Source organism: Cynocephalus volans, chromosome 4 (assembly GCF_027409185.1).
Source record: "Cynocephalus volans isolate mCynVol1 chromosome 4, mCynVol1.pri, whole genome shotgun sequence".
Lineage (NCBI taxonomy): Eukaryota > Metazoa > Chordata > Mammalia > Dermoptera > Cynocephalidae > Cynocephalus > Cynocephalus volans.
The window spans coordinates 98,960,833-98,988,584 of record NC_084463.1 but is presented as its reverse complement, the minus strand read 5'-3'; the positions used below and the strand labels follow the sequence as shown (position 1 = coordinate 98,988,584).

At 43.2% G+C, this 27,752-nt stretch overlaps 1 protein-coding gene across 2 annotated transcripts in view; it reads left to right on the top strand.

Annotated features, from left to right (window-relative positions):
* The first annotated feature begins 23,262 nt into the window (after nucleotides 1–23,262).
* UVRAG (UV radiation resistance associated) overlaps nucleotides 23,263–27,752 on the top strand; it is a 303,565-nt gene continuing 299,075 nt past the window's right edge. For both annotated transcript variants that reach the window (XM_063093326.1, XM_063093327.1), the window contains exon 1: nucleotides 23,263–23,567. In XM_063093326.1, the coding sequence (XP_062949396.1) occupies nucleotides 23,451–23,567 (117 nt within the window). In that variant the 5' untranslated portion in view covers nucleotides 23,263–23,450. The remainder of the gene's footprint in view (nucleotides 23,568–27,752) is intronic.

Below are 27,752 nucleotides of genomic sequence, written 5' to 3'. Positions count from 1 at the left end.
TTAAATTAAAAGTGACCTTTAATATATTTATACCACCTGACAGAGAAGTTGTACCAGTGGAGGGCAGACTCTGGTCTTTTCACAAATCAAATATTTATTTCATGTTTCTTTACATAAGTTGGACTGCAAATTTGGAATGCATTCTTCCCTAATACTTCTGAGTGGGTGGAAGAAGTTTCCATTAATGAGTTATAACGGGATCACAAAATGAAGGAGGAAAACAGGGACTTTCATCAACCCCTGCCTCCAACCACAATTTTTATAACAAACTCATGACCCGTATATATTTCAAACGTCCTTTTCACATTCCCACTTCCATTCCTTGCAAAATATTTTTCAAAATATTTTTCAACGTTTTCCACTTAGGGAGTTTTTGTTTGTGTATTTCCATCTAATATTTTATATCATGCCTAAACACAATTTTATCTCTTACATTTTTTACATAACATTAAATCACAGTAGCACACATTTAAAAAGTTCCTTCTCTCAATTCTAACATATGAAGTGATTTTTGATATTTCTAATTACTTTTGATAAAAACTAATACATCAAAGTACTTTTCTTCTAATTAAACATGAATAGTATATTTTTTATTGAATATATATGGTATAAAAATGTATTCTGAGGGCCGGCCGATGGCTCACTTGGGAGAGTGTGGTGCTGATGGCACCAGGGCCACAGGTTCGGATCTCTATGTAGGGATGGCCGGTTAGCTCACTTGGGAGAGCGTGGTGCTGACAACACTAAGTCAAGGGTTAATATCCCCTTACTAGTCATCTTTAAAAAAAAAAAAAATGTATTCTGAAAATAAGTATGACTTCACTGTATAAATAAAATTTATTTAAAATACATGCAGTAACACTTTCATTAGAGGAGGAAAATGTAGGATTAATAACATTGGAGTTAGACTGTTTTAGAATCCCAGCTCAATATTCAAAATATATCACTTTGGGCAACTGACATGACTGCCTTACCTTTCTAATCTCATAACACTGTTGTGAGGATACACAAAACCTGCTTCCAACAATGCCCGGCACATATTAAGCACTCAATAACTTTTTTTTTTTTAATGTAGACTTTAGGGAGTTGAACCTTCTACAAAACCCCATTGTTGTAAATCCCCTTGAATATAATCTGCCTTACCATTTTAAAATTAATTAATTAATTAAGATCTAAGCTTTAATGAGGAAAATATTATGAAAATATAAAAACATTTTTATTTTGTTTATAGGAAAAAGATTGTCACACAATGAACATTACAAGATTTTTTTTCTTTATCACGTTTTGGAAACAATCTTACTTACAAAAAAGTTGCAAGTACAACACAAAATTTTTTTCCCTCTAAACTATTTGAGAGTAAGTTGCAGATATTATTTCCCACCATGCCCAACAAACAAGAATGTTATCCTGCATTACCACAATAAAACCTTTATGACCAGAAAATTAACATAGAAACATCTAATCCTCAGACCCTTTTAATAGGGTCACAGTTTGTCTTAATAATGTCCATTTTAGCAAAAGGATCAAGTTCAGAGTCACATGTTAACTTCACTCTCCTTTTATCTGAAACAGTTCTTCAGTTTTCTCTTGACTATCATGACCTTGACAATCTTGAAGATTACAGACCAAGTACTCTTAGAACACCGTTCAGTTTTGTTTTGCCTGTTGTTTCCTTATAACTGATTCAGGTTATTCTTCTTTAGCAGAAATATCACAGACGTGATGATGGGCTCTTGTCACCACATCCTAACAGGTAGCATGATTTCAATTTGTCCCATCATTACTGATGATGGTCACTTTGATCACTTGATTAAAATGGTTACTGCTGTGCTTTTCAACTGCAAAGTTATTCTTTTTTCGTACTTTGAGACTATGTAAATAACTCCTTCCTTATGAAACATTTACTGTATTATTTATTTCTATCAATAACAACTCATGGATTCCTATTTTATTCGGTGGGTGATAAGTGTTCTATCATTATTTACTCTGATGCTCAAACTGCCCCAGATTTGGGCAATGGGAGCCCCTTCAAACTGGCTTCTGTGTCCTTATGATACTTTTCTGAGCACTTGCTTACTTTCTGGCACAACTAGATGCGCCAGGATCATCTCATACTTTTTTCTGGCCCAATCCTGGAGTTAGCCACTTCTCCAAAGAGTCCTGGCCCCTCTTAGTGGAACTTTAGTTCATCTTAGTTCTCTCACTTCTCATATTTATAACTCCTTTTTCGATATAGAGAAAACTGGCTCCCATTCCCCTTAACATATTTATTCAGTTTTTCAATCCCTCTGTAAGTAACCAATCTCCCATTGCTGCCGTCGCCCTCCCCTAGTACTGATGCTCTCCAGCTTTGTGGGCATTTGACCTATGCAGTTGCACAGGGTCCCGTGCTTAGACAGACCCCATGCTTGATTTAGTGCTGTTACCTTCTTGGAATTTGTAACTTTTGAACAAGGGATTCTGCATTTTCATTTTGCACTGAGCTCTACAAATTATGTAGTCAGTCCTGCTCCTGATCCTGCTTGAACTCTGACACTTGCTCCAGGCTGTGCTCCCACATAGATACCTTTATTACCCACTCTGGTTCTGAATCTTGTGCCAGGATCTTCCCCTCCACCCACTCCTGCCCCTGTGTGGAAACCCTCCTCACCTCACTCCAGTTCTGACTGTCTGCTCTGGGCCACCACACTGCCCCCTGCCCAGGGCTGATGACACCTTGTTCTTAGACCCCACCCCATAGGCTTTTGGACTAAATTACTTAGGAAAAGAAAGAGGAAAAAGAACTGCTTAGGGAGTTTAATCCTTTGGATTTTTTGCAGCTAAACTTTGCTGTTGATGGGAGTAAGGTTCTTCTTTCTTGGTAAAATTCAGAGTCCCAAATAGTGTATTTTAATTAATGCAGGAAGTGTGGTATGCAGACGAAGCCCTGGCCTGGAAATCAAGGGACCTGGGTTGACACCATCAATATGCCATCAAGAACCACGTGACTCTGGGCAGGTTGTTTCCATTTCTGGGATTTTTTTTTAGGCATCTATAAAACTGAGACAATAATACCTACTTCACAGGATCCTGTGAGGACTGACTCGAGTAATGTACAAAAAGTACCTAGCAAATGTTAGTTCCCTCTCTCTCCCAGGGAAACCTGTAGGCTCAGAGAGGGGAATCAGTTTGCCTAAAATTATGCAGCTAATAAGCTGCAGGTCCAGAATGACCCTTGGCTTTTGACTCCTGGCTTGACATCTTTCAGTCACAGCACTTTAAATCCAGGGTGCTCCTTCTCAGAAACTCTGTGACAACATGCCTGTCTCAGGGAGTGGCTCAGTAGTCACAGAATCAGCCTAACAAAGGAAATCAGGCATCCTTTGAGCCCATTTATTCCCATTTATCCAGCCATATTCCTTCGTTCTAATTATCCTCATATTCAGTGAAGAAATGTCACAATTTATTGTTACCTACTCCCCCCTACCCTTAAACCCACTCTTTATTTTTTTGTTTTAAATCCACTCTTGATACAGCAGCCAGAATGACATTTCTAAAACGCAAATTAGATCACGTCACTCCCCTGCTTAAATCCCTCAATAGTTGTCCACACACCTCAAAGAACTCCAAACGCCACTGTGGCCTTCAACGCCTGGCAGGATCTGACCCCTGCCAGAATCTCCAACTTCATTCTGTGCCATCAGGGCTGGAGTAAAACCTCAGAAGCTCTAAGCACTGAAAAGACAGTGATGCTTCTGCTATACAAAATTACAAATAAAAGCAACACTAAACTGCAAAAGAAATAGAAAGAGGTCTCTGGTTTTGTTTTGTTTTTGAAATATCAATTTCTTTCACAAATGTTCTCCTTCTCTGCTTCTTCAGCACTGGCTGCCTCCCTTGGCCTGCTCCTGTTGGAGTGAGACTGAAGCCACTTTGGGACCTAAAACCGCATGGGCTTTAAAAGATTTTAAAAGGACACAGTTTTTTTCTTGGCATGCATTTCTCTGAGTTCCCGCTTTTGAGCCTTGGTTACGGGGTGAGATTACCCTATTTACATGAATGTAAAGTTGTTTTCCAGTCAGCCTGGAGCTGCAGACTTGCATGTACTATCCAGACCCTGGGAAACCAAGGAAGACATCGGTGAAGCTATGCTGATTCTACCCCTCCAGCAGGACCCTGAGATAACAGCAAGGATGGGAGAAAAACCAGAGCTTTGGTGTAGTGGATTGAATTGTCTCCCCCAAACTCCCTGAAGCTTGAATTGTGTCCCCCAAGTTTTATGTATTGGAAACTTAGCCCCCACTGTGACTGTTAAGATGATGGAAAATCCTATCGTGGCAATTGAAAGGTGGGGTCTGGAAGAGGTGATTGGATTGTAGCAACATGCCATAGTGAATGGATTAAAAATGGTGGTCAGGGGTGTGGTTCTGAGTGCTTTAAAAGACGAGGAGAGTCTGTCTTTCTTTCTCTTGCTCTTCTCTCTCTGCTTCCACCATCTTGTAGTGTGAGACCCCCGGGACCCTCACCAGATGTGTTCCCTGGACTTTGGACTTCCTAGCCTCCTGTCTGGCTACTGCGAGGCTAAGGCTGATGTCGTGAATCCTACTCACAGCGCCAATTGTCTAGCTCTTAATCCTGTTCCTGATACCAATTGTAAAGTTAGGTGACCACGCTAATTATTGCGGCTCTTTTACCTGCTGGTAATCCTGCACTGACTGGGCCGATGGTTGAGGTAGAGCTGGGCCTGGAGCTCCCAGACCCCTCAAGCCCATTCACAGACTGGGTCACAAACCCTTCATATGCCAGGCTGCATCATCAGACCCCACACATGCCAGGCTGGGTCACCAGACCCCTTCATGCAGGTCTATGAGCTAGGTAACCGGCCACACGGTTCTTGGAAGCTGCAGGTCTGGAAAAACATGGCTGCGCAGGGTGGGCAGCGAGGCAGTAAAAACACCGGCCAAAGCGGTGCTGTGCAGACTGTGTGGACGGATGCACTCCCTCTGCGCACACACAATGTTTACGGAACCACCCCATCCGGCCCTGAGGCCGGGGGAATCTGACCAAATTGTTCCATTTTTCCCATCACCTCCAAAACTGTAAGCAATAAATTTCGTTCTTCTTTATAAATCACCCAGTTCCATGTACTTTGTTATATGCAACAAAAATGGACTAACAGACTTGGTGAAACCTTGCACCCAGTTCCTTGAATGAAGCCCTGTGGCTCACATCCCCCTCCCTCCTGTTTTTCACTTCTCATGTTCCATTCCCTCAGTCCCCTTCAAAAACCTCAGTAAATCTGAGTCTTTGAGATGGCTTTATTCTGGTCATTGTTCAGGTTTACTGGAGAGATGAGTTAGCCTAACATCTCTCCTCTGTTCACTGGTATTCCTGAATAAAAGCTGACTTCCGTTTTCACTAACACTTGACTTTTGGTAGTTAGCTTTTGAAAGAGGGCAGGCAGCCGGACCTGTACTTGGTAACAAATTTTGGTGACCCGAGCCGGGAGCTGAGTGGCCCTGGTATCACTCCTGCCTGGTCTTCTCTTTTTGTTCCTCAGTACTCCATGCTCCCTCTCCAGGCTGTCCCTCTTGTGTCCTTCGTCCAAACTGTTTCTCTTGCTCTCATTAGCCTCCTTTTCCAGTTAACTCCTACTCATCCTTCAGACCTCACTGTAAAAGTCACTTCCCCAGGAAGGTTTTCTCTGGGTGACTTTCCCTAATCAGTCTCCTAGATTAGATGCATTTGTATCTGATGTGTGTTACCCTGGCTGGCCCATAAATTCACAAGCTTCTGTGCTCACACTGGAACATTTATAGTTGGTGACAGTGTGAAAATCACTGGAATTGATGAAAGAGTGTTGGTCTTGGGGACAAGAAGCCCAAGTCTTTGTCTCAGCTTTGCTACAAACTTTGTATGACCTTGGGCTAGCTCATTTCCTCTCACTGCATCTGTGTCTAGTCAGGGAGGTATGGAGGTCCCCATGTGATCCAAACATTCACTTACTCAAGCATTTATCCATTCATTCACTGACTTCACTCATTCAGCCATTTGCTCATTGATGCTTCTGGAGCTTGTCCTCTGTGTCGGGATGCTGGGAATTCAGAGAGAAATCAAAAGCAGGGCTTCACAGCATAGGGGAGAGACAAACACAAACCATTTGGTATATGCTGAGGCACACGGATACATATACTAAAGAGAAGCCAGGCAGCTGCTGTGGAAGCCTAGACGAGGTAGCAATTAGTTCAGATCTGAGAAGGCTTTTTCAAGAAAGTAATCTTGAAGGGTTGGGAAAGGAGGAGAAATGCTGTCCAGGGACATGCCTTTCAGGTTTGCTGGGTGTGTGGAGGCTTTTGGAAAACTGCCTCTTTTTGTTTTACAGTTCTCACTTAGACTTCTGCAACAGTCTTGCTCTTTCAGTCCTGCCCCTTCATAGCTGCCTTCTAAGTGACTTCCTGTTCCCCAAGATCAAATTCAAGTTCTTCTGCCTGGTAGTCAGGTTCCTCTCAACTAGCACTGTCTTCTTCTTCCAGCCTGCCTGTTGCTCTCATATGCAGCCTTTGTTTCAACCATGTTAAACAATGCTGATGCCATGTCTTCTGCCTCTATGCCTTTGCTCATGTTGTTCCTTCTGCTTAGAATAGTCTTTCTCCCCTAGGAAGCCTTCCTGGACAACACACTTGTATTGCTACCAGACAACTGTAGGGTTAAATGACTATGTCAATTGTAAAGCTACATGACTATTGTATTGCTAAGTGACCATGCTAGTTGTCGGGGTAGGACTCAGACCCTTCAAACCCATTGTACAGACTGGGTCACAGACCCTTCACATGCCAGGCTGGGTAATAGACCTCTCACATGCAGTTCCACACTAGGTAATTGGGAAAGATCCCGGGAGCCACTGGCAGATGACATGAGCTCAGTCCTCAGCAGTAGCAGCAGTAGTACCAAAAGCAGCAGCAGCAATGGCGGCGGTGGCCTCTTGGGGCATCCTGGGGCCACTGGCAGCAACAGCTTGCAGCAACAGCTACCAGCAGCAGTAGTGGCCTACTCATGCCCCCGTCCCTGGGGCATCCCGGGGGTGGGGGCACTGTGGATCAGAGCTACTCGTCCTTTATACTTAATTCCATAACCCAGGACACCTGGGCACTCATGCATATTTACATCAAATGCTCCGCAAGATTCTGAACCATTTCCCTTCACTTTCCCTACAACATGACAGTTGGTAACTTCTTATGTGTTTCCATTGCATTTTATATATCATCTCAATTATTTTATATATCTTCTCAATTACTGCACTACAACTTTGTACTGAGATGATCTGTGAACTGCTTTTAGTTGGGGATTCTATCATATCTATAGAAAAAAATTCTATCATTTTTTAAAATATAGTGCCCAGGCTGGACATGTGGCAAAGGTCTGATGGGTGTTTGCCTAGACAAGTAAGTAAATGGAATAAAGAGGGCTCTGTTGAAGGGAAGGGAGTAGATTTAATTTGATTATGTTTGAGACATCAGAAGACTGATCTGCCCTATTTTACTTTTATTTACCCCATATATCAGGTCAGAGAGGTGGGAGGAGGAAGAAGAGGCAAAATGGATTGGGGTAGGTTTGGCTTTTTGGCCCTGCAAACTGAATGTTTGGTTTCAATCCCAACCTGTACTAGTTACCTGCTAAAACAATAGCTATTCCTGAACCAAACAGATCTAAACACCTGTTATTCATCTGTCAAACTCCTAATCATCCTTTGAGACTTTTGTGAAACCTGCTCTGACTTGCCCACCAGCCCCTGAAGAGTCAGTCACTCTCTGCTACCACTTGACCTTGAACCTCCTTCTACCATTGCATGTATAATCATATTTAGCCCCCTTACAATCCATGTGTTTTAGTTTGTTTTATGTGTTTTAGTTTGTTTTTATTTAGTTTGTTTTATTTTAACAATTCTGGAGGCTGGGTAATTTATATAGAAAAGAGGTTTATTTGGCTTACAATTCTGGTGGTTGGAAAGCCCTATATTGGGCAGCTACATCAGGTGAAGATCTCAGGCTACTTCCACTTAAGGCAGAAAACAGAATGGGAGCAGGTATGTGCAAAGAGATCACATGGTGACAGAGGAAGCAGGAGAGAAACCGAGGAAGCCAGACTCTTTTTCTAACAACTGGCTTTCTCAGGAACTAATCCATTTCCGTGAGAGCAAGAACTCATTTACCCCCATGGGAGGGCATTACTCTGTTCATGAGGGATCTGCCCCCATGACCCAGACCCCTCACTAGGCCCCACCTCCAACAATGCCACATTAGGAAACAAATTTCAACATGATTTTTGGCGGGGAAGAACCACATTCAAATCACACCCAAACCATAGTACCGTGTTCTCTAAACTTGGATACATGTTTCTCTGGGGGATATATAGCACCGTGTAAATATTACAATAACATAAGAAGTCTTCATGGAAGAAGTGGCATTTGAGCTGGGCCTTCACTTCCAAAAAAAAAAAAAATTCCTGATTCTTTTCTATCAGGCACTGGGGATCCAGAGATGAATCAGACAATATCCTTTTGCTTGAGGAATTCACAGTATGTGTATGGAGTGGGGGCAGCGGGGGAGTGGGTCAGGGAGGGACCGTGGGCTGCCTGTGTGTAACACTCCTATTAAAAGACAATACAATAATCAGGACTTGGGCAGAGGCAAGGTTCCTAACTCAGGGTACCAGAGAGCGTCAGGGAAGCCTTTTGGAAGGGACTCCTGCCCCAGCTGAGACTCGATGGGTAAGTAAGCATTAGTCAGGAGGAGAAAAGTAGCAAAGGCTTTCTAGGCATAAAGTGGACAGCATAAGCAATCCACCCATAGAGGTGAGGCAGCGTCCTGGGTGCCCGGCACACCTTGTAGCTCAGCGTACTAGTTAGCGGAGTGTGAAGAGGGGCGTGGACTGGTCAGTTGGAGTTGGTCGTGTTATGGTCAACGTCTGACGTGTGAAAGAAATTTGCCCACGAGAACCAGGTAATAGGAAAAGAGTTTATTTCTGGCAAACAGGGCTACTGCAGGCCAATCGAGGTGTGCAGCCCCGAGTTGAAACCTCTCGCAGCTTTTATTTTTAGCTAGGCAGGAATTTTTTGCACCTGACACAATCTAGCCAATGCAAGCAAGCCAGTAATACATAAGCTAATTTTGCGGTTAGCCCTGTAGCCCCTCCCCACCCTGGATTCCCCATTTTTTTAGCAAGCAATTTGTACAGAAGCAGAATGCATGTTTTAAAGTCAGTAGGGGTTGGGGCATCCCTTAACATACCCCCTGTTGTTGTAGCTATAGCAAATCATTGCTATTTTAGGGGTTGAATTGTCCTTTTTCATTTAAGGGAAGTTGGTCATATTGGGACCTAAGTACCAACAGCTTGACGGATGTTATTTGTTCTCTTATGTGGTTAAGTAAACAATTAATTAGGCAGGGGGCTATGGCCAAAAGACTTATCCTTATAAGGAGGGGGGTAAGTAGTGGCAACAGCCAACCTAGACCAAACTGGGCAAAGGGATTCCACCAGGGGGTGTTTAAGTCTCGTTGTCTTCGTTCTAAGTCTTCTTGTAAGTTTTTAATTTTATCTGTAACTACTCCAGACTGGTTAACATAGAAGCAACATTCTTCTCCTAAAAATAGACATAAGCCCCCATTTTCTGCCGTAAGCAGGTTTAACCCACATCAGTTTTGGAGGGCAACATGGACTAAAGAATCTAATTGTCCTTGCAATATAAGGAGGGTGTCAGCTACTTTTTGAAAATCTTCAATCACTTGGTTGGCCAACGAATGATAGTTGGATAGTGACCTGGCCAATCTTCCAATTTCGGTACTCATACCAGCTGTGATACCTAGGGCAGCAATAAGAGGTACAAAAGGAAATCCTTGTTTGGCCCTTGCAGAAGTATGTTGCACTACTGGGACGGGAACTGGTTCAGTACCTGGCAAAAGCAGGATAGTAGGAAAAAGCAGGACTGGGGTACTTTCCAATGAAGGGGTAGACAGATATAGATTATTCCTTGCCCGCAAAGGAGTCTACCTTCGGGGTGGTCCACACAAGTCATGTTTTCAGAACTGCTAGACGACTGACTGGCATTGCATTCACCTAATAACTTTCCAACTGATATATTTCCTTGAGAAGAATTATAACATGAGAATGAAAAAAAGGGAATATGGAGGTCACCCGTATGGAGCGGCCTAGTCTTATTTCTATCCGTGAAGTTGGTGGTTAAGTTGGCTAGCAAAGGAAGCACTGTCAGTTTTGGGGCTGTTGCACTTATGCACATCCAGCAACCTTGGGCAAATGATGAGAAGCTGGATTGAGACTTATTTAATAAGTTCCAAGTTTCATTTATAAAAGTTTGGACCTGTATACTTGGGTTCTCATGTAGCTCTGTAGCTGTAATGGTTAGATTCAAAGGCGAGTATGGGAAGGGCTGGACTTGTATTTGGTCCGCAGGAGGGCGCATGGGGTCTACAATAATGGTGGTCTCTCCCACCTTATATTGGGGGAGGTTGGAGACACACATTGCACCCTCTTTATTTAGGCGGCTTTGGCCCAAGTAAGGTGTCCCAAAACCACATGCGGTTTTGGAATTTATGCCGACTAACCGGTGGTGGGGCAGATCGGTGCAGTCATATGTGACATCAACGCATGTGGGGCTAACATAAGAAACGGCTTTTTCACCCTTTTCACCACAAGTTTCCTTGCAGCCCCCCAAGTCTTTTTCGGACGGGCCTGCTAGGGAATTTTTTATGCACAAGACTAAGATAAGGAGTTGAATTTTAAAAAGCATGTTAAAGTCTCTCTAGTCTTATCTTAGTTGGGTGGTCGGTGGTCTGGACGCTCCAGCAGTCATTTTTGGGGTTTGATTTCGGTGCCAGTTTGACGTGAGTCCAATGTATCCAAGCGTCCTTTCCGGCCACCTTTACAGCTGTGGGCGTGCTGAGGATCACCGGGTATGGTCCAGTCCAGCAGGGCTGGAGGGACGAGGCAGTTAACTTCTTTATGTACACCAGGTCCCCGGGTTGAGGGATGGGTCCGGGTGGCTCCTGCTTTGGAAGGGAAGCATTAGCATTTAGTTTCTTTCTGATTTGTGAACAAATCTGTTGCAGGGTTTGAAGTTCCCCCAAAATAGGGGCAGGCAGCTTTTGGGGGTCAGTCTCCATTGGCACTCTGGGTAATAGGGGTAGGGGGCGACCGAAAAGAATTTCATAAGGTGTATATCCCTGTTTATATGGGGAATTTTGTACCGTTAATACTGCAAAGGGAAGGAGGTCTACCCAGTTTTCGCCAGTTTCTAAATGAAGCTTAGTCAAGGTTCCTTTTAAAGTTCTGTTCACGTGCTCAACCTGTCCTGAACTTTGAGGGCGGTAGGCGCAATGTAACTTCCATTCTATTCCCAACCATTTGGCCAATTGTTGGGATATTTGTGCCATAAAGGCAGGTCCATTATCTGGCCCGAGGGTTGTGGGTAGCCCAAACTGGGGTAAAATTTCATTGATTAATTTTTTTACTACTATAGAGGCTGTTTCAGACTTGGTAGGAACACCTCGACCCATCCAGAATATGTGTCTACTGATACAAGCAGGTAGTTGTATCCATACCTTCCAGGCCTAACTTCAGTGAAATCAACTTCCCAATGTTCTCCTGGAGTGTTACCTGTTTGTCAAACTCCAGACCATCGATGAGTGACCTGTTTAGAGTTTACTTGAGTACATGAAGGCATCGGTTAGTTAATGATTCAACAATTTTTGATGCGTTATTAAAATTATATGATTGTCTAATTAATTCTAATAGCTTTGTTTTCCCTAAATGGGTGGCTTGGTGAATTACACGAGCTAAGCATTCACCCATTTTTTCTGGTAGCCATATGGCTTTGTCCTTTGATTCATACCACCCAGTGGTTATGTTTTTTTGGTATCCCGATGTTTCAGCCTTTTTTTCGTCTTCTGGAGAGTACTCAGGTTTTAGTAGCAAATGAGGTTGTGGTAGCAAAGGTTCTATAATTGATGTCCCGGTCAGTTGGAGTGCCACTGTTTTAGCAGTCTTATCAGCGAAGTTATTTCCTTGAGTTTCTACAGTTGTTCCCTTTTGGTGTGCCTTGCAATGAATAACTGCAACCTTGGTTGGAAGCCAAATAGCTTCTAATAGTGCCAGAATTTCAGGAACATTTTTAATTGCCTTTCCATCTGAAGTGAATAACCCTCTTTCTTTGTAGAGGGCCCCATGTACATGTACAGTAGCAAAGGCATATCTACTGTCAGTGTAGATATTTACAATCTTACCTTCACTAAGCTGAAGGACCTTTGTGAGAGCGGTAAGTTCTGCCAGCTGGGCTGAGTTCTGGGACCTGAGAGCTTCTGCCTATAGTACTCGTTCAAGTGTAACCACCGCGGCACCTGCATACCTGACTCTGTCAACCATGTAGCTGCTGCCATCTGTGAAAAGAGTTAGCTCCACCTCCTTGAGAGGAGTGTCTTGCAACCCTGGTCGGGTGCCCTGGAAGGCGGCCAAGATTTCAAGGCAATTGTGTGCAACCTCGCAGTGGTCAGGGTCACTGTCAGGGAGCAAGGTGGCTGGATTTAGGACAACCAGGTTGGAGAATGTAATATGTTTGGGTCCAAGCAGTTGGGCCTGGTAATGAGTTAACCTTGCATCTGAAATCCATTTTCCTGGTGGGGTTTTTGGTATAGTCTCTACCCCATGAGAGGTAACAATATTTAGGGGCTGGTCCAAGATTAACTTATTAGTTTCTTTTACTAGGAGTGCAGTTGCAGCTGTAGCTCATAAGCATGCGGGCCAGCTGGTGGCCACTGGGTCCAGCTTGCATGACAGGTAAGCCACTGGTCGTTTCCATGGCCCTAGATCTTGGGTTAGTAACCCCTTTGTGATGCCCTTGTTTTCGGCCACAAATAAGGTAAAAGGCTTTTCTAAACTGGGCAGTGCCAGGGCTGGGGCCTGCATAAGAGCAGCCTTTATGTTGTTGAATGCCAATTGGAGTCTCTCAGTCCAAGTAATTTGATCCCTTGGTCCCTTAGTAGCCTCATAGAGGGGTTGGCCATTTCAGTAAAGTTGAGAATCCATAAGCAACAGTATCCTGCAGCTCCTAGGAATTCTCAAATTTGCCTTTTAGTCTTTGGCTCTGGTATATTTAGGATGGCTGGTATGCAGTCAGGGGACAATTTCCTGTCCCCTGCGCTTAAGATATATCCCAAGTAGGTCACCATCAGGGAGCAAAGTTGGGACTTTTTAGTGGATACCCGGTATGCTAGGTATTGTAAGTTCTTTAATAAATCCCTTGTGGCTTGTTTACAAATCTCAGGGGTGGGTGCAGCCAAATGCAAGTCATCGACATATTGTAACAGTGTTATATTTGATTCCCATTTTACCTTTAAATCTTGGAGGTCTTGGCTCAGCGCTTCATCAAACAGCATAGGTGAGTTTTTAAACCCTTGGGGCAGTCTAGTCCATGTTAGTTGACCAGAGTAGCTTCCATCTGGGGCTTCTCATTCGAAGGCGAACAGAGGCTGGCTGATTTTGGCTAGGGGCAGACTGAAGAAGGCATCCTTTAAATCCAACACTGTATGTATAAACCTGATGGAGGGGATTAACCAGGCTCAACAATGTATAGGGCTTTGGTACAGTTGCATGAATAGTTTCCACCCTCTTATTGACTTCCCAGAGGTCCTGGAGAGGCCTGTAGTCATTTGTCCCTGGCTTTTGGACCAGTAACAGGGGAGTATTCCAGCTAGACTTGCAAGGCACTAGTATCCCTTCTCGTTTTAATTTATTGATGTGAGGTTCTATCCCTTGTCATGCCTTTAACGGAAGAGAGTATTGTTTCACTCTGATGGGGGTGGCAGTTGCCATGAGCTGGACCACTATTGGAGGTTGGTGCCTTGCTAGCCCAGGGGGATTAGACTCAGCCCAGACCTGGGGTACAAGTTTCATGTAATAAACTAGCAATTCTTGGTGTTTGGAGGTTTTATCCTCCCGCAATTGTTCTGGCAAGAGCTTATATTCTTCGGACAAAGGCAGTGTCACCAAAAGGGTGGCAGGTTGCTCCAAGCTTAGTGGAGCAGCCAGCGACTTAAAAGTGATAGTTGCTCCCAGTTTGTGGAGTAAATCTCTGCCCAATAAAGGCACTGGGAAGTTAGGCATTAAAATGAATGAATGAGTAACTGTTCTTGCCTAAGTCAGTGAGTTGCCCTTCTGTCCATGAACAAAATTTAGTTTTTCCTGTGGCCCCTTGAATGGCAATGGGGGGCTTATTACTAGGCAATTCTGGTTTTTTCAGTACAGAGTATGTAGCCCCCGTGTCCACCAGAAATGATACTGGTTTGCCCCCTACTTGAAGAGTTAGCCTGGGTTCCTGGGGGTTTAGGGGCATGGAACTCTGACCCCATCAGTCTTCTGTGTCTTCACCCAGATGAAGCACAATATTAGTCTTTTCAGGCTTTTCATGTAACCGGGGACAAGCCTTTTTTCAATGACCTTTTTCCTTACAGTAAGCACATTGGTCTTTATCCAATGGTGGGCATTTTTTCGCCCCCGTGTTGACTGCTCCTTTAGGGGCCTGAGGTCTCTTGGGTTGGCCTTGTGTGGCCAGCAGAACCTTAGTTAGTCTTTTAAGCTGCTTATCTTCAGGTGGGTCATGATTTGCGAAAACTTTTTGGGCTATTTCTACCAACTCTGAAAGGACCTTGCCCTCAAATCCCTCTAATCTCTGCAACTTCCATTTTATATCGGGTGCAGACTGAGTTACAAAGGCCAAATTAATTGCCCTTCGATTTTCAGGTGCTTCCAGGTCTATGGGTGTATAGATCCGGTACGCCTGTAGAAGGCGCTATAAGAATGCACTTGGAGATTTGGTGGGCTGTTGGATTACTTCACTAACCTTAGATAGGTTTGTGGGTTTTCGGGCTGCAGCTCGAACCCCTCGTAACAGGACCTAGCAAAACCGATCGAGAGCCTCCTTACCTCTATTACTATCTGGGTCCCAATTGGGGCAGCGGGTGGGGAAAACAGTAGCCAATCACTCAGGGTCATCTGTGGGGGGACCATTGGAGCACAGGACAGCCCGTTGGGCCTCTCGGCGGATTCGTTCACGTTCCTCAGAAGTGAACAGAGTCTGTACCAATTGTTGGCAATCATCCCAGGTGGACTGGTGAGTATAAAAGACAGACTCAAGCAGAGAAATGAGACCGTGTGGATCGGTGGAAAAGGAAGGGTTCTGGTTTATCCAGTTGTAAAGATCACTGGTGGTAAACGGAAAATATACCATAAAAGGGCCATTTGCCCCTGCAGCCTCACGTAAGGGGAAAAGTCCAGGAGGGGAAACTGGTGGGGTGGGACTCTGGAGGTGATAAGAGGCCCCAGAGCTGGTGTGTGGGGGAGAAATAAGTGGGTTAGACACTTGGGTGGGGTCCTCTGCGTAAGGTGGAGGGAGGCAGATCAGGTCCAACTCCTTTGGAGAGGTTGATAAAACTTGCTTAGGGGTAGAATCAGGGCGTGGCTTTGTTAGGAGAATGGCGGCAGTCTCTCGGTGCTGAGCATTTTTCTTTAACACTGGAAAACATCTTTTTAACCAAGGAGGAGGGTAAGACAGAATTTCAATCCAAATGAGAATATAAGGTATCTGATCGGGGTGTCCGGGTTTTCCGAAGAAGACCCGTCTGACAGCCTGAGCTAAGGGGAGGCTAAGAGAGCCCTCTGATAGCCAGCCGACATTGAAGGCCGGCCAATCAATTTCACAAAGGACTCGCAAGACTTCGTGGTCCACGGAGACTCCAAAGTCTGCAGTCTTCTCTCAGAAGGTGTTAAAGTTCATAAGAAAACATTGGAGGACAGTTGGTCTGGAGGATCCTTGTCCCATGATGTCCTGTGGAGCTGAAATGGCCAAGCTACACTTATAGCAGACGACACAAAATGAAACTAGATGAACAAATGGACTTAAACACAGACCAAAATTAACAAACAATACACATATAATAAAAATTTAGGAGCTCTTGCCATTCCCACCATGCGATACCCTGCATTGCCACAGGACACTGTACAGAGCCCCAGCAAGAAGAAGGCCTTCACTGGATGTGCCCCCTGGACCATAGACTTCCCAGCCTCCAAAATCTGAATGGCTGCTTTTGGGCACCCGGCTCCATTCCCAGCCAGGCCTAGTGTGCACAGAGCAGGGTGATGTACAGCAGGGGAGGTGGGAACTCCACAGGGACCACACCGCTGCTGCGGGATCCAGCAGCCCAGCCCAGTGCACGTGGAGCAGGGTGACGTCTAGTGGGGGAGGCAGAAGCTCCACAGAGACCACACCACCACCTTGCAATCCAGCAGCCCAGCCCAGTGCGTACGGAGCAGAGAGAAATCCTGCAGCGGAGGCAAAAGCTCCGTAGAGACCACAAACCCTGTGGGGGACAGCCGCGGCGCAATCCAGCAGCAGGTAGGCTTCACCACTGCACCCAGCTCCATCCGAAGCCCGGTCCAGCATGCACGGAGCAGGGAGACATCTAGCAGGGGAGGTAGAAGCTCGGCAGAGACCACACACCCTGCGATATCACCCTGTGACCCAGCAGCCTGGCCGAAACCAAGCTGACCAGAGAGGTGGCTCCCGAGAGAGGCCCAAGACCCAAGGCAACCACACACGCAAGGCACTAGTGGCCAACTGAGCAGTCACTGAGGTAGCCGTACCAAATTGGCAACCCCAGCAACATCTTAGTCAGACAATAGTGTCAAACATGTGGACTGTGAAACCCCCACCACAATGAATAAACATCAAAGAAAAGATACCAGAAATATGAAAAATCAAGAAACTACACCACCAAAGGGTAATAACTCTCAAGCTCTTGATCCTATAGAACAAGAAGCCCTTCAAATGACTGACAAGGAATTTCGAGTGATAATTCTAAGGAAACTGAATGAGATACAAGAAAACTCAGCTAGACAACATGATGAAACAAGGCAAAGTATACAGGACCTGAAAGAAGAAATGTACAAGAAAATCAATGCCCTGAAAAAAAATGTAGCAGAAATTGCGGAACTGAAGAATGTATTCATTGAAATAAAAAACACAACGGAGAGTTTAACCAGCAGGCTTGTCGAAGTTGAAGAGAAAACCTCTGAACTCGAAGATGGGCTGTTTGAAATAACACAGGCAGACAAAAAAAAAAAAGAAAGAAAGAAAAGAAAAAAGAATCAAAGGCATAGAAGAAAATTTGAGAGAGATATCGGACAACCTTAAGCGCTCAAATATCTGAGTCATGGGTATTCCAGAAGGGGAAGAAAAAGGAGATTGCATTGAAAATATATTCAACAAAATAGTGCCAGAAAACTTCCCAGGTATAGGACAAAATCACAGATCTTCAGATCCAGGAAGCTCAAAGATCCCCATATGTATTCAACCCAAAAAGGTCTTCTCTAAGACATCTTATAGTCAAATTGGCAAAACTCAAAGACAAAGAGAGAATCTTAAAAGCTGCAAGAGAGAAACGTCAAATCACCTATAAGGGACCCCCAATCAGACTAACATCAGACTTTTCATCACAAACCCTAAAAGCCAGAAAGGAATGGGATGATATATTCAAAATACTAAAAGACAGAGATTGCCAGCCAAGAATACTCTACCCTGCAAGGCTATCCTTCCGAAATGAAGGGCAAATAGTATATTTCTCAGACAAACAAAAACTGTGGGAGATCACCACCACAAGACCACCCTTACAAGAAATTCTCAAGGGAGTACTGGGTTTGGTTCCTGAAAAATAGCTACCACTGCCATAAAAACCGAAGAAAAATCAAAACCCACTAGTATAATAAAAATGGCATTCATGAAGAGAAAACAAACAAACAAAAGGGCAATCTATAACCCAAGGAACCAACAAATACAGAAAACAAACAGTAAAGCAGAAAGAAAGGAACAAAAGACACCTAAGGCAACCAAACAATAATCAATAAAATGCTAGGAAAAAATCAACACTTTTCAATAACAACTCTTAATGTAAAAGGCTTAAATTCCCCAATCGAAAGACACAGACTGGCTGACTGGATTAAAAAGGAGGACCCAACTATATGCTGCCTACAAGAGACCCACCTTACCATAAAGACTCACATAGACTAAGAGTGAAAGGATGGAAAAAGATTTACTATGCAAAGAGAAAAGAAAAACGAGCTGGAGTAGCTATTCTTATTTCTGATAAAATAGACTTTAAACTAAAAACCATAAAAAGAGACAATGAAGGACACTACGTAATGATAAAAGGACTGATCCATCAAGAAGACATAACGATCATAAATATGTACACACACAATGTTGGAGCAGCCAGATTTATAAAACAAACTCTATTAGACCTAAAGAAGAAAATAGACACTAATACCATAATAGCAGGGGACCTGAACACCCCACTATCAATATTGGACAGATCATCTAGGCAAAGAATCAGCAGAGAAACACAAGATCTAAACAATACTCTAGACCAATTGGAATTGGCAGATATCTACAGAACATTCCATCTAACAAACTCAGAATATTCATTCTTCTCATCAGCATATGGATCATTCTCCAGGATAGATCACATATTAGGTCACAAATCAAGTCTCAATAAATTCAAAAAAATTGGTATTATCCCATGTATCTTCTCAGACCACAATGGATTAAAACTACAAATTAATAACAAACGAAACTCTGGAAACTATACAAACACATGGAAATTAAACAGCATTCTACTTAATGACATATGGGTCCAAGAAGAAATCAAGCAGGAAATCAAAAAATTTATTGAAACTAATGAAAATAATGATACATCATACCAAAACCTGTGGGATACTGCAAAAGCAGTATTAAGGGGGAAATTTATTGCATTAAATGCTCACTTCAGAAGAATGGAAAGATGGCAAGTGAACAACCTAACACTTCACCTTAAAGAACTAGAAAAACAAGAAGAATCCAAACCTAAAGTTAGCAGACAGAAAGAAATCATTAAGATCACAGCAGAACTTAATGAAATTGAAACCCAAAAAACAATTCAAAAGATCAATGAATCAAAAAGTTGGTTTTTTGAAAAGATAAATAAAATTGACAAACCATTAGCACGGCTAACCAAAAAAAAGAAGAGAGAAGATTCAAATAACAAAAATTAGTAATGAAAAAAGTGATATTACAACTCATTCATCTGAAATACAAGGAATCATTTGAGACTACTATAAACAACTATATGCCAACAAATTTGAAAATCTGGAGGACATGGATAAATTTCTGGACACAAACAAGCTCCCAAAACTGAACCGTGAAGACGTAGAAAATCTGAACAGACCAATAACAATAAAGGAGATTGAAGCTGTTATCAGAAGGCTTCCAACAAAGAAAAGCCCAGGACCAGATGGATTCACAGCAGAATTTTACCAAACATTCAAAGAGGAATTGACACCGATTCTTTACAAACTATTCCAAAAGATTGAAACAGACGCAAATCTCCTGAACTCTTTCTATGAAGCAAACATCATCTTGATACTAAAACCAGGTAAAGATATAACCAAAAAGGAAAACTACAGGGCGATATCCTTGATGAATTTTGTCGCAAAAATCCTCACTAAAATATTAGCAAACAGAATACAGCAGCACATACGTAAAATTATTCACCACGATCAAGTGGGATTCATCCCAGGGATGCAAGGTTGGTTCAACATACGCAAATCAATAAATGTGAAACACCATATTAATAAAATCAAACACAAGGACCGTATGATCATCTCTATAGATGCTGAAAAAGCATTTGATAAAATTCAACATTCATTCATGACAAAGACTCTCTATAAGTTAGGTATAGAGGGAAAGTATCTCAGCATAATTAAAGCCATATATGCCAAACCCACTGCCAATATCATCCTGAATGGGGAAAAGCTGAAAGCTTTTCCTTTAAGAACAGGAACTAGACAAGGATGCCCACTCTCACCACTCCTATTCAACATAGTGTTGGAAGTACTAGCCAGAGCAATCAGAGAAGAGAAGGAAATAAAGGGCATCCAGAATGGAAAAGATGAAGTCAAACTGTCCCTGTTTGCAGATGACATGATCCTATATATCGAACAGCCTGAAGCCTCTACAAAAAAACTCTGTAGTTGATAAATGATTTTAGCACATTAGCAGGATACAAAGTCAACAGACAAATCAGTAGCATTTCTATTCTCCAATAGTGAACATGCAGAAGGAGAAATCAAGAAAGCCTGCCCATTTACAATAGCCACCAAAGAAATAAAATACTTAGGAATTGAGTTAACCAAGGATGTGAAAAATCTCTATCATGAGAACTACAAACCACTGCTGAGAGAAATTAGAGAGGATACAAGAAGATGGAAAGATATCCCATGCTCTTGGATTGGAAGAATCAACATAGTGAAAATGTCCATACTACCCAAAGTGATATACAAATTCAATGCAATCCCCATCAAAATTCCAAAGACATTTTTCTCAGTAATGGAAAAAACTATTCAGACATTTATATGGAACAATAAAAGACCACGCATAGCCAAAGCAATGCTGAGCAAAAAAAATAAAGCTGGAGGCATAACACTACCTGACTTAAAAGTATACTACAGAGCTATAATAACCAAAACAGCATTGTACTGGCATAAAAACAGACACACTGATCAATGGAATAGAATAGAGAATCCAGAAATCAACCCACACACCTACAGCCATCTGATTATACACTGGGGAAGAGACTGCCTCTTCAGGAAATGGTGCTGGGAGAACTGTATATCAATATGCAGGAGAATGAAACTAGACCCATACCTTTCACCATACACTAAAGTCAACTCAAAATGGACTAAAGAGTTAAATATACACCCTGAAACAATAAAACTTCTTAAAGAAAACATAGGAGAAACACTTCAGGAAGTAGGACTGGACACAGACTTCATGAATATGACCCCAAAAGCACGGGCAACCAAAGGAAAAATAAACAAATGGGATTATATCAAACTAAAGAGCTTCTGCACAGCAAAAGAAACAATTAACAGAGTTAAAAGACAACCAACAGAGTGGGAGAAAATATTTGCAAAATATACATCTGAAAAAGGATTAATATCCAGAATATACAAGGAACTCAAACAAGTTTACAAGAAAAAACAAGCAACCCAGTTAAAAAATGGGCAAAAGAGCTAAATAGGCATTTCTCTAAGGAAGATATACGAATGGCCAACAGACACATGAAAAAATGCTCAACATCACTCAGCATCCGGGAAATGCAAATCAAAACCATACTGAGATACCATCTCACCCCAGTGAGGATGGCTAAAATCCAAAAGACTCTGAACAATAAATTCTGGCGAGGTTGCGGAGAAAAAGGAACTCTCATACATTGTTGGTGGGACTGCAAAATGGTGCAGCCTCTATGGAAAATGGTATGGAGGTTCCTCAAACAATTGCAGATAGATCTACCATATGACCTAGCTATCCCACTGCTGGGAATATACCCAGAGGAATGGAAATCATCAAGTCGAAGGTATACCTGTTCCCCAATGTTCATCTCAGCACTCTTTACAATGGCCAAGAGTTGGAACCAGCCCAAATGTCCATCATTGGATGAGTGGATACGGAAAATGTGGTATATCTACACAGTGGAATACTACTCAGCTATAAAAAAGAATGAAATACTGCCATTTGCAATGACATGGATGGACCTAGAGAGATTTATATTAAGTGAAACTAAGTCAGGCACAGAAAGAGAAATACCACATGTTCTCACTTATTGGTTGGAGCTAAAAATAAGTAAATAAATTCACACACACACACACACACACACACACACCCACCCAAAAATAACCCGGGGGGGGGAGGGGTTGAGAAGAAGACAGAACAATTACAATTCCTTGAAGTTGATAGGACTAGCATACAGAAACGACATTGTTGGGGGGAAGGGTGAGAGGGAGGAGGGACGCAGGTTTTGGTAATTGCCCACAATAATCATCCACATTGTATATCGAGAAAATAAAATAAAATAAAATAAAATAACATAAAGTAAAATAAAAATTTAAAAATCAAAATGAAAGTCCCAACGACCTGAAAAAGGTCCCGATGGATCAGGACGTCTCATTTGATCCAGGGGAATGAGGAGTGTACGGCTGCATCCAGCCTAGAGTTTTTACCAATCAAGGAGTCGACTCACCAAATTCAATGGCGGCGCCTGCCGTGGGTTTGTCTCTCTGGGGCTGAAGAATGTCTTTTCAGGAATTCCTCCCTGGAGATCCAAAAAGTCCCAGGGCCAAACAGACGGTTCTTGAGAGGTTTAAGGGATCCCGGACGAGCCCCCAAATGTTATGGTCACCGTCGGACGGGTAAAAGAAATTTGCCCATGAGAACCGGGTAATAGGAAAAGAGTTTATTTCTGGCAGCCAGGGCTAAGCAGGCCAATCCAGGTGCACAGCCCCCAGTTGAAACCTCTTGCAGCTTTTATTTTTAGCTAGGCGGGAATTTTTTTGCGCCTGACACAATCTAGCCAATGCAAGCAAGCCAGCAGTACAGTACATAAGCCCCTTCCCACCCTAGATTCCCCATTTTTTAAGCAAGCAATTTGTACAGAAGCAGAATGCATGTTTTTAAGGTCAGTAGGGTTGGGGCATCCCTTAACAGTCGTGGAAGAGCTGGTGGGACCGCCGAAGGGTCTCGGGTCTCAGTGCATCCTGCCTGGTGGCTCTCTGCTGAAACATAAAGCATTCCCTTTTATTTCTGGCACGTTGAGGAGAACACCTGGGGAAAAGACTGCTCAAGGAGAGTGCAATGGCAGACCAGCAATGACAACCTAGCTAGCGCCACGTGGGTCCCCGCCCTCCACTGGAGGCCTGTTACCGGGGCAACTAGGTTAGGGCGGAAGTGGCTCAGAAGACTGATGCTTACTAATCAGGTGACTCTCCAGCCTCCTGCACGTGACACGAAGCCCAGGCGAGCGCTCTACCTAATAGAGACCCCGCCTCTCTTTCCTTTTGCTTACTATTGACAGCGATCTAGTGCAATGGCCCTTCCGTCTCCTCCAGGAGACCCCGCCCCTTGGTAGTTTAATAACCAATTAGACTGGGAAAAAAAGAAGCAACGCCCCAGGTTTCACCCGGGCTTGACAGACGCAATTGAGGCCATCCTCGAGTCCCTCCGCCCCGAGCCCATTCCGGCCGGAGATAGACAGACCTCCTACCCAATAGCACGACGTCGGCTGTGGTTGTTTTCCGCCCCCGTAGGAGAGGAACCAATGAGCGAGCCAGATCTCGGCAGGGTGGGGGGGGTTGCACTGCGGTAATATGGCTCTTCCTTAGCCAGCGGCGACGGCGGCGGCGGCCGGTGGGAGATAGGGCTGTCCTGCCTCTCTGGGCGACCGGTGTCTAGGCTGCACGGTTCGGCGGGTCGTGGCTAGGAGGCGGCGGCGGATGCCGGAAGAGCGCCTGCCCCGCCGCTTGGCGGCCCCTGGGTCGAGATGAGCGCCTCGGCGTCGGTCGGGGGCCCGGTGCCCCCGCCACCCCCGGGCCAGGCCGCCGCGCTGCCGCCCGGTTCTGCCGCGCGGGCCCTGCATGTGGAGCTGCCGTCTCAGCAGGTAAGCCCGCGGGCTCGCGGCGCTCGGGAGGGACGGGGGAGGCTCTCGTGGAGCTCCTGTTGGCTCCGGGTGACCCTGTGCCAGCCGGGAGACTAGGGAAGTGGCCGGGAGAGCTCGCCGGTGTGAGGAAGGCTGTCAGGAGCTCTTGTGAGGGAAGGGGTCCAAATGATGGCGAACTTCTGGGAGATCCCCGTGTGCCAAGAGAATCCCGTTACAGGAGATAGGCTTGTGGGGGGGGTCAGGCAGAGAGCCAGTAAAACTCTCTGGGGGCCCCAGACCAGGCCCCTCTCCTCCAGTAGGGAGCTGGGGATTCCCTTGCGCAGACCCTCCCCCTCAGCCCTCCTGGGGAGGGACCCGGGGAAGCCCAGATGTCCCACGAGACACAGCGAAAGCGTGTTCCCTTTCTCTCCCCACCCCGTCACCCCCGCTTGCGGAGAAACCAGTTGGTACTCTCCTGCCAGAGCAGTGAGGCGACTTCAGGGTTTCCAGCATTTACTTTGAGTCTCTCCTGTTCTGAAGTCTTCCCCTCAGCCTCTCTAGAGACATGCATTTGGCACTTCTGGGGTTCCTTCCTAATTCTCACACCACCAAAGAGCGCACTTTAGTAATTAGGGGGACTCTTTTACTTTATTCACTCCAATGAGAAGCTGTGGAAAGAGGATTTGATGTATCCGTTCATGTCTTCCCACCATGGTTTAGCAAGGGCTTTGAGGGCTTTTTGGATCCACAGTGTAGGGGGATAAGAAAGAGGGAACACTGAATTTGGGGATCTGATAAAATTCTATCACCCATATATATGTGGAGTAAGTCTTCCCTCCTTCTATCTCTTGCCCTGTCTCCGTTTCCCCAAGAGGAGACTTTGAAGGAATGTTACCATTAAAGAAAATTAAAGTACCTTTCATCCTCTCCCTTTATTCTTCCAAGAAGAGAAACTAAGAGAAACTGACAGTTATTGAGATATTTCGATTTTGGATTTGTGCAAATCAGTAGCCATTAGTTAACTGAATCCTCACAATTCTGTGAGATAGCTGTTTTTATAATCCCCATTTTCCAGTTGAGCAAACTGAGACTTGTCCAAAGCCTTACCATTAGTAAGTGATGGGGCTGGGCTTCAGAATCTGTAGTCCATGCACGTGGTTGTGTTGCTAGAGCCTAGAGCAACCTTCCCACCAGTTTCACCCAAGGCAGAGCAAGTTCCTTCATCCCCTTCTTCCGACTTTCCATACCTGCCTCTGAGATTTAGGAAGGATTCGTAAAGAAAAAAGCAGAGGTGTGGGGAGAGAGTAGGTGAGAATGGAATGGATTTGAATACAGGAAAGAGGGAGGGAAGAGATAACAGCTACAGTAATGGTCATTGAGTAAGGAGGCAGAATTGTTTGCAGAAGCAAAGGCTTCTTGTGCGGTAGAGGAGGATTTAAAAAACTGAGATAGCATGTGTTCTGGTTTTGTGGTGCTGTTGAGCAGGGAGTTTGTGGAGGATATTGGGAGTTTGAGGGTAGTGAGGTTCAAATTGTATTATGAGGTTCTGGGAGAGGGTAAAAGTCTGGCTGGGGAGATCAGTCTCTGGGATGAGCATTAATGTGAATTTTCATTTGTGTGGGAGGTGGAGGAGAGAGAGAGGAGAGGCAATAGTGGGCACTGTTAGAAACTGCCTGGAGAAATAATAAGGAGTTGAGGGGCCAAGAGAGGTTTAGCTTGGGGAGCTTTGAGAACATGTGGGATCAGGAAAGAGAAAGCATCATTTACTTCATAGAGCTTGTTCTCTGATAAAGTTCGCAGTTAGACATTGGGGAAATAATCCAAACACACTGTCCATGGAATATATTTAACTGCATTTGTTAGTGTTTGTTTAATTTTTGGATTGGTGCCGTGGGATATATAGTGGCTTAAGTGTACAGCTGAATGCTGTATGAACGCTGAGTATGCTATTTACAGCTTTATGGGGGTGTCATCCTTTTTAAATTCTTGGAAGACAGCCTATATAACAAAATAGTTTTACTTTTGCAGTTGACATTAATTTAGCTTTCTGGGTTCAAAATGCTCAGGTTTTTCGGATATAAATATATAATATTAAAAAAAATTTGTGAAAGTGTTATCTGTAAAATACACAGATTATTGGTACACAGCTTGATGAATTGTAACAAAGTGGACACAATTATGTAACTAACACCCAGATTAAGAAATACAAAATTATTAATGTCTCAGAAGTTCTTCTTATGTTCTTTCCCACTTCCACCTATCCTTTGTTTTTTTTAAAGGAAACACTTTTTTGATATCTAACGCAAGAGATCAATTTTTGCCTGTTGTTGAACTTTATATAGATGAAATCATGCAAAATATGTTCTTTTGTGTCTGGCTTCTTTCACTAGGTATTGTGTGTGAAAGTGAGAGGGGGTCTGTGTGTATAAAACTTTTTTCTCTTAGCATTAATTTGATGTCTTTTTTTTGCCTATGGCTTTGCAAAATTTCAGTGGTTTAGATAAATTGAAAAGCCAGTTATTAACTTTTTAAAAAATAACACTTTGAAAATCGTGCATTTCAATACATCCTATGCTAGTTGGCAAGGTGTCAATATTTCTAAACGAGTAAACAGATCCTGTTCATTTAGGATTACTTTGATAAAGTTATCTCAAAGCATAGAATCAGTGGTTCCCCAGCCAAGATTTCTCAACTTTGGCATTGTTGACATTTTGGGGTTGTGTGTATAGGGGTAAGCTATATGATTTTTAGCCACATCTCTGGCCTCTACCCATAAGATACCAGTAGCACCTCCCCAGTCCTGACAAACAAAAATGTGTTCAGACGTGGCCAAATGCCCTTAATGAATTACCCCTGGTTGAGAGCCACTTTTCTAAGGTATATTTTCATTTTAGGATAGAGAGTATCCTTGCTATTATCTACTCATTTATTCCAATCTTCATTAAGTCCTATTGATTCTACAAGTGGCTGTCATATTTAAAATATTAACTTTAATTAATTAATGTTAATTAATTAACATTTATTCCCAAAGTACTGGAGTCCTCCTGCCCTGTCTGCCTTTAGAAAAAGACTTGTTTTTACGCAAAGAAAGCCCACCAAACTATGTGTAAGACCTAATTTATTTGCCTTATTTTAATCGACTTATATTAAAAGTTAAGCCCGTGTAACTCCTGAACCTTTACATGTGTAAGTGCTAACTACAGTTGATATCAGCTCCTTGACTGTGTCAGATGGGACTACTGCTTAATCTTTGTCTCCTTTTGCTTCTTATGATCTTACTTGAACTGTAATTTAAGCATTTTTAAGACTGTTCTTGCTCTTTAATTTTTTGGTTGAGGTTTGTAATTTAGTAGGGAGTTAATATAGGCTCATATGAAAAATAACTTCACAGCCTTAGATTTAGGAGTCTTGAGATAAAAATTTGTGTTTTATGATAGAGGCATTTAACATGTCCTCAAAGCTTAATTGAGAGCATTTCCTCCCCCAAAGACTTCCTCCTCACTTGAGTATAACAACCTAACAACATTTCTCAGATACTCAGAGTTCTGAGGCTTTTTAGTGATTGTTTAGTTACCCTTTTAGAGGATCACATCTTTCCTTTTCCTCTCTCTCTTCTTTCTCTCTCTGTCTCTTTCTCCTTCTCTCCCTTTTTCTCTCTTTCTTCCACACTTTAACCAGCTGAGCTAACCAGCAGCCCTTTTTATTTTTGGTGGTTGGCTAATGCAGATGTGTTTCTTTAAAAATTCAATAAAAACTATGGACTCTTTCATTAGACAATGTACTTACGTATATGCCTAAACACACAGTTTTTGCATGCAGGTTTGCTTCCCTTGAAGTATAAATGGAAGACCCCAGATTAATTAAGTATTCCTAACCTGGTTTAATCCCTTCCTTTTAAAAGATTTTAAAATTTTGTGATTTATTATTTTTTTCTTGGACAGTTTTCCATGTCAGTATATATACATCTACCACATTTTGCATAATAATGCTCGATTATGTTTATTTAACTAACACCCTATTGATGTAGTTTTGGACTATTTTCAGTTCTCTATTACGTTGTTGCAATGAATATCCATATACAGACATCTTTGTACAATTGTACTAATATTTCTGTAGGATAAATTTTGAGCAGTGAAGTCATTCAAAGGATTGTGTGTGTGTGTGCATGTGTGTGTATATATATATATATATATATATATTATAGGC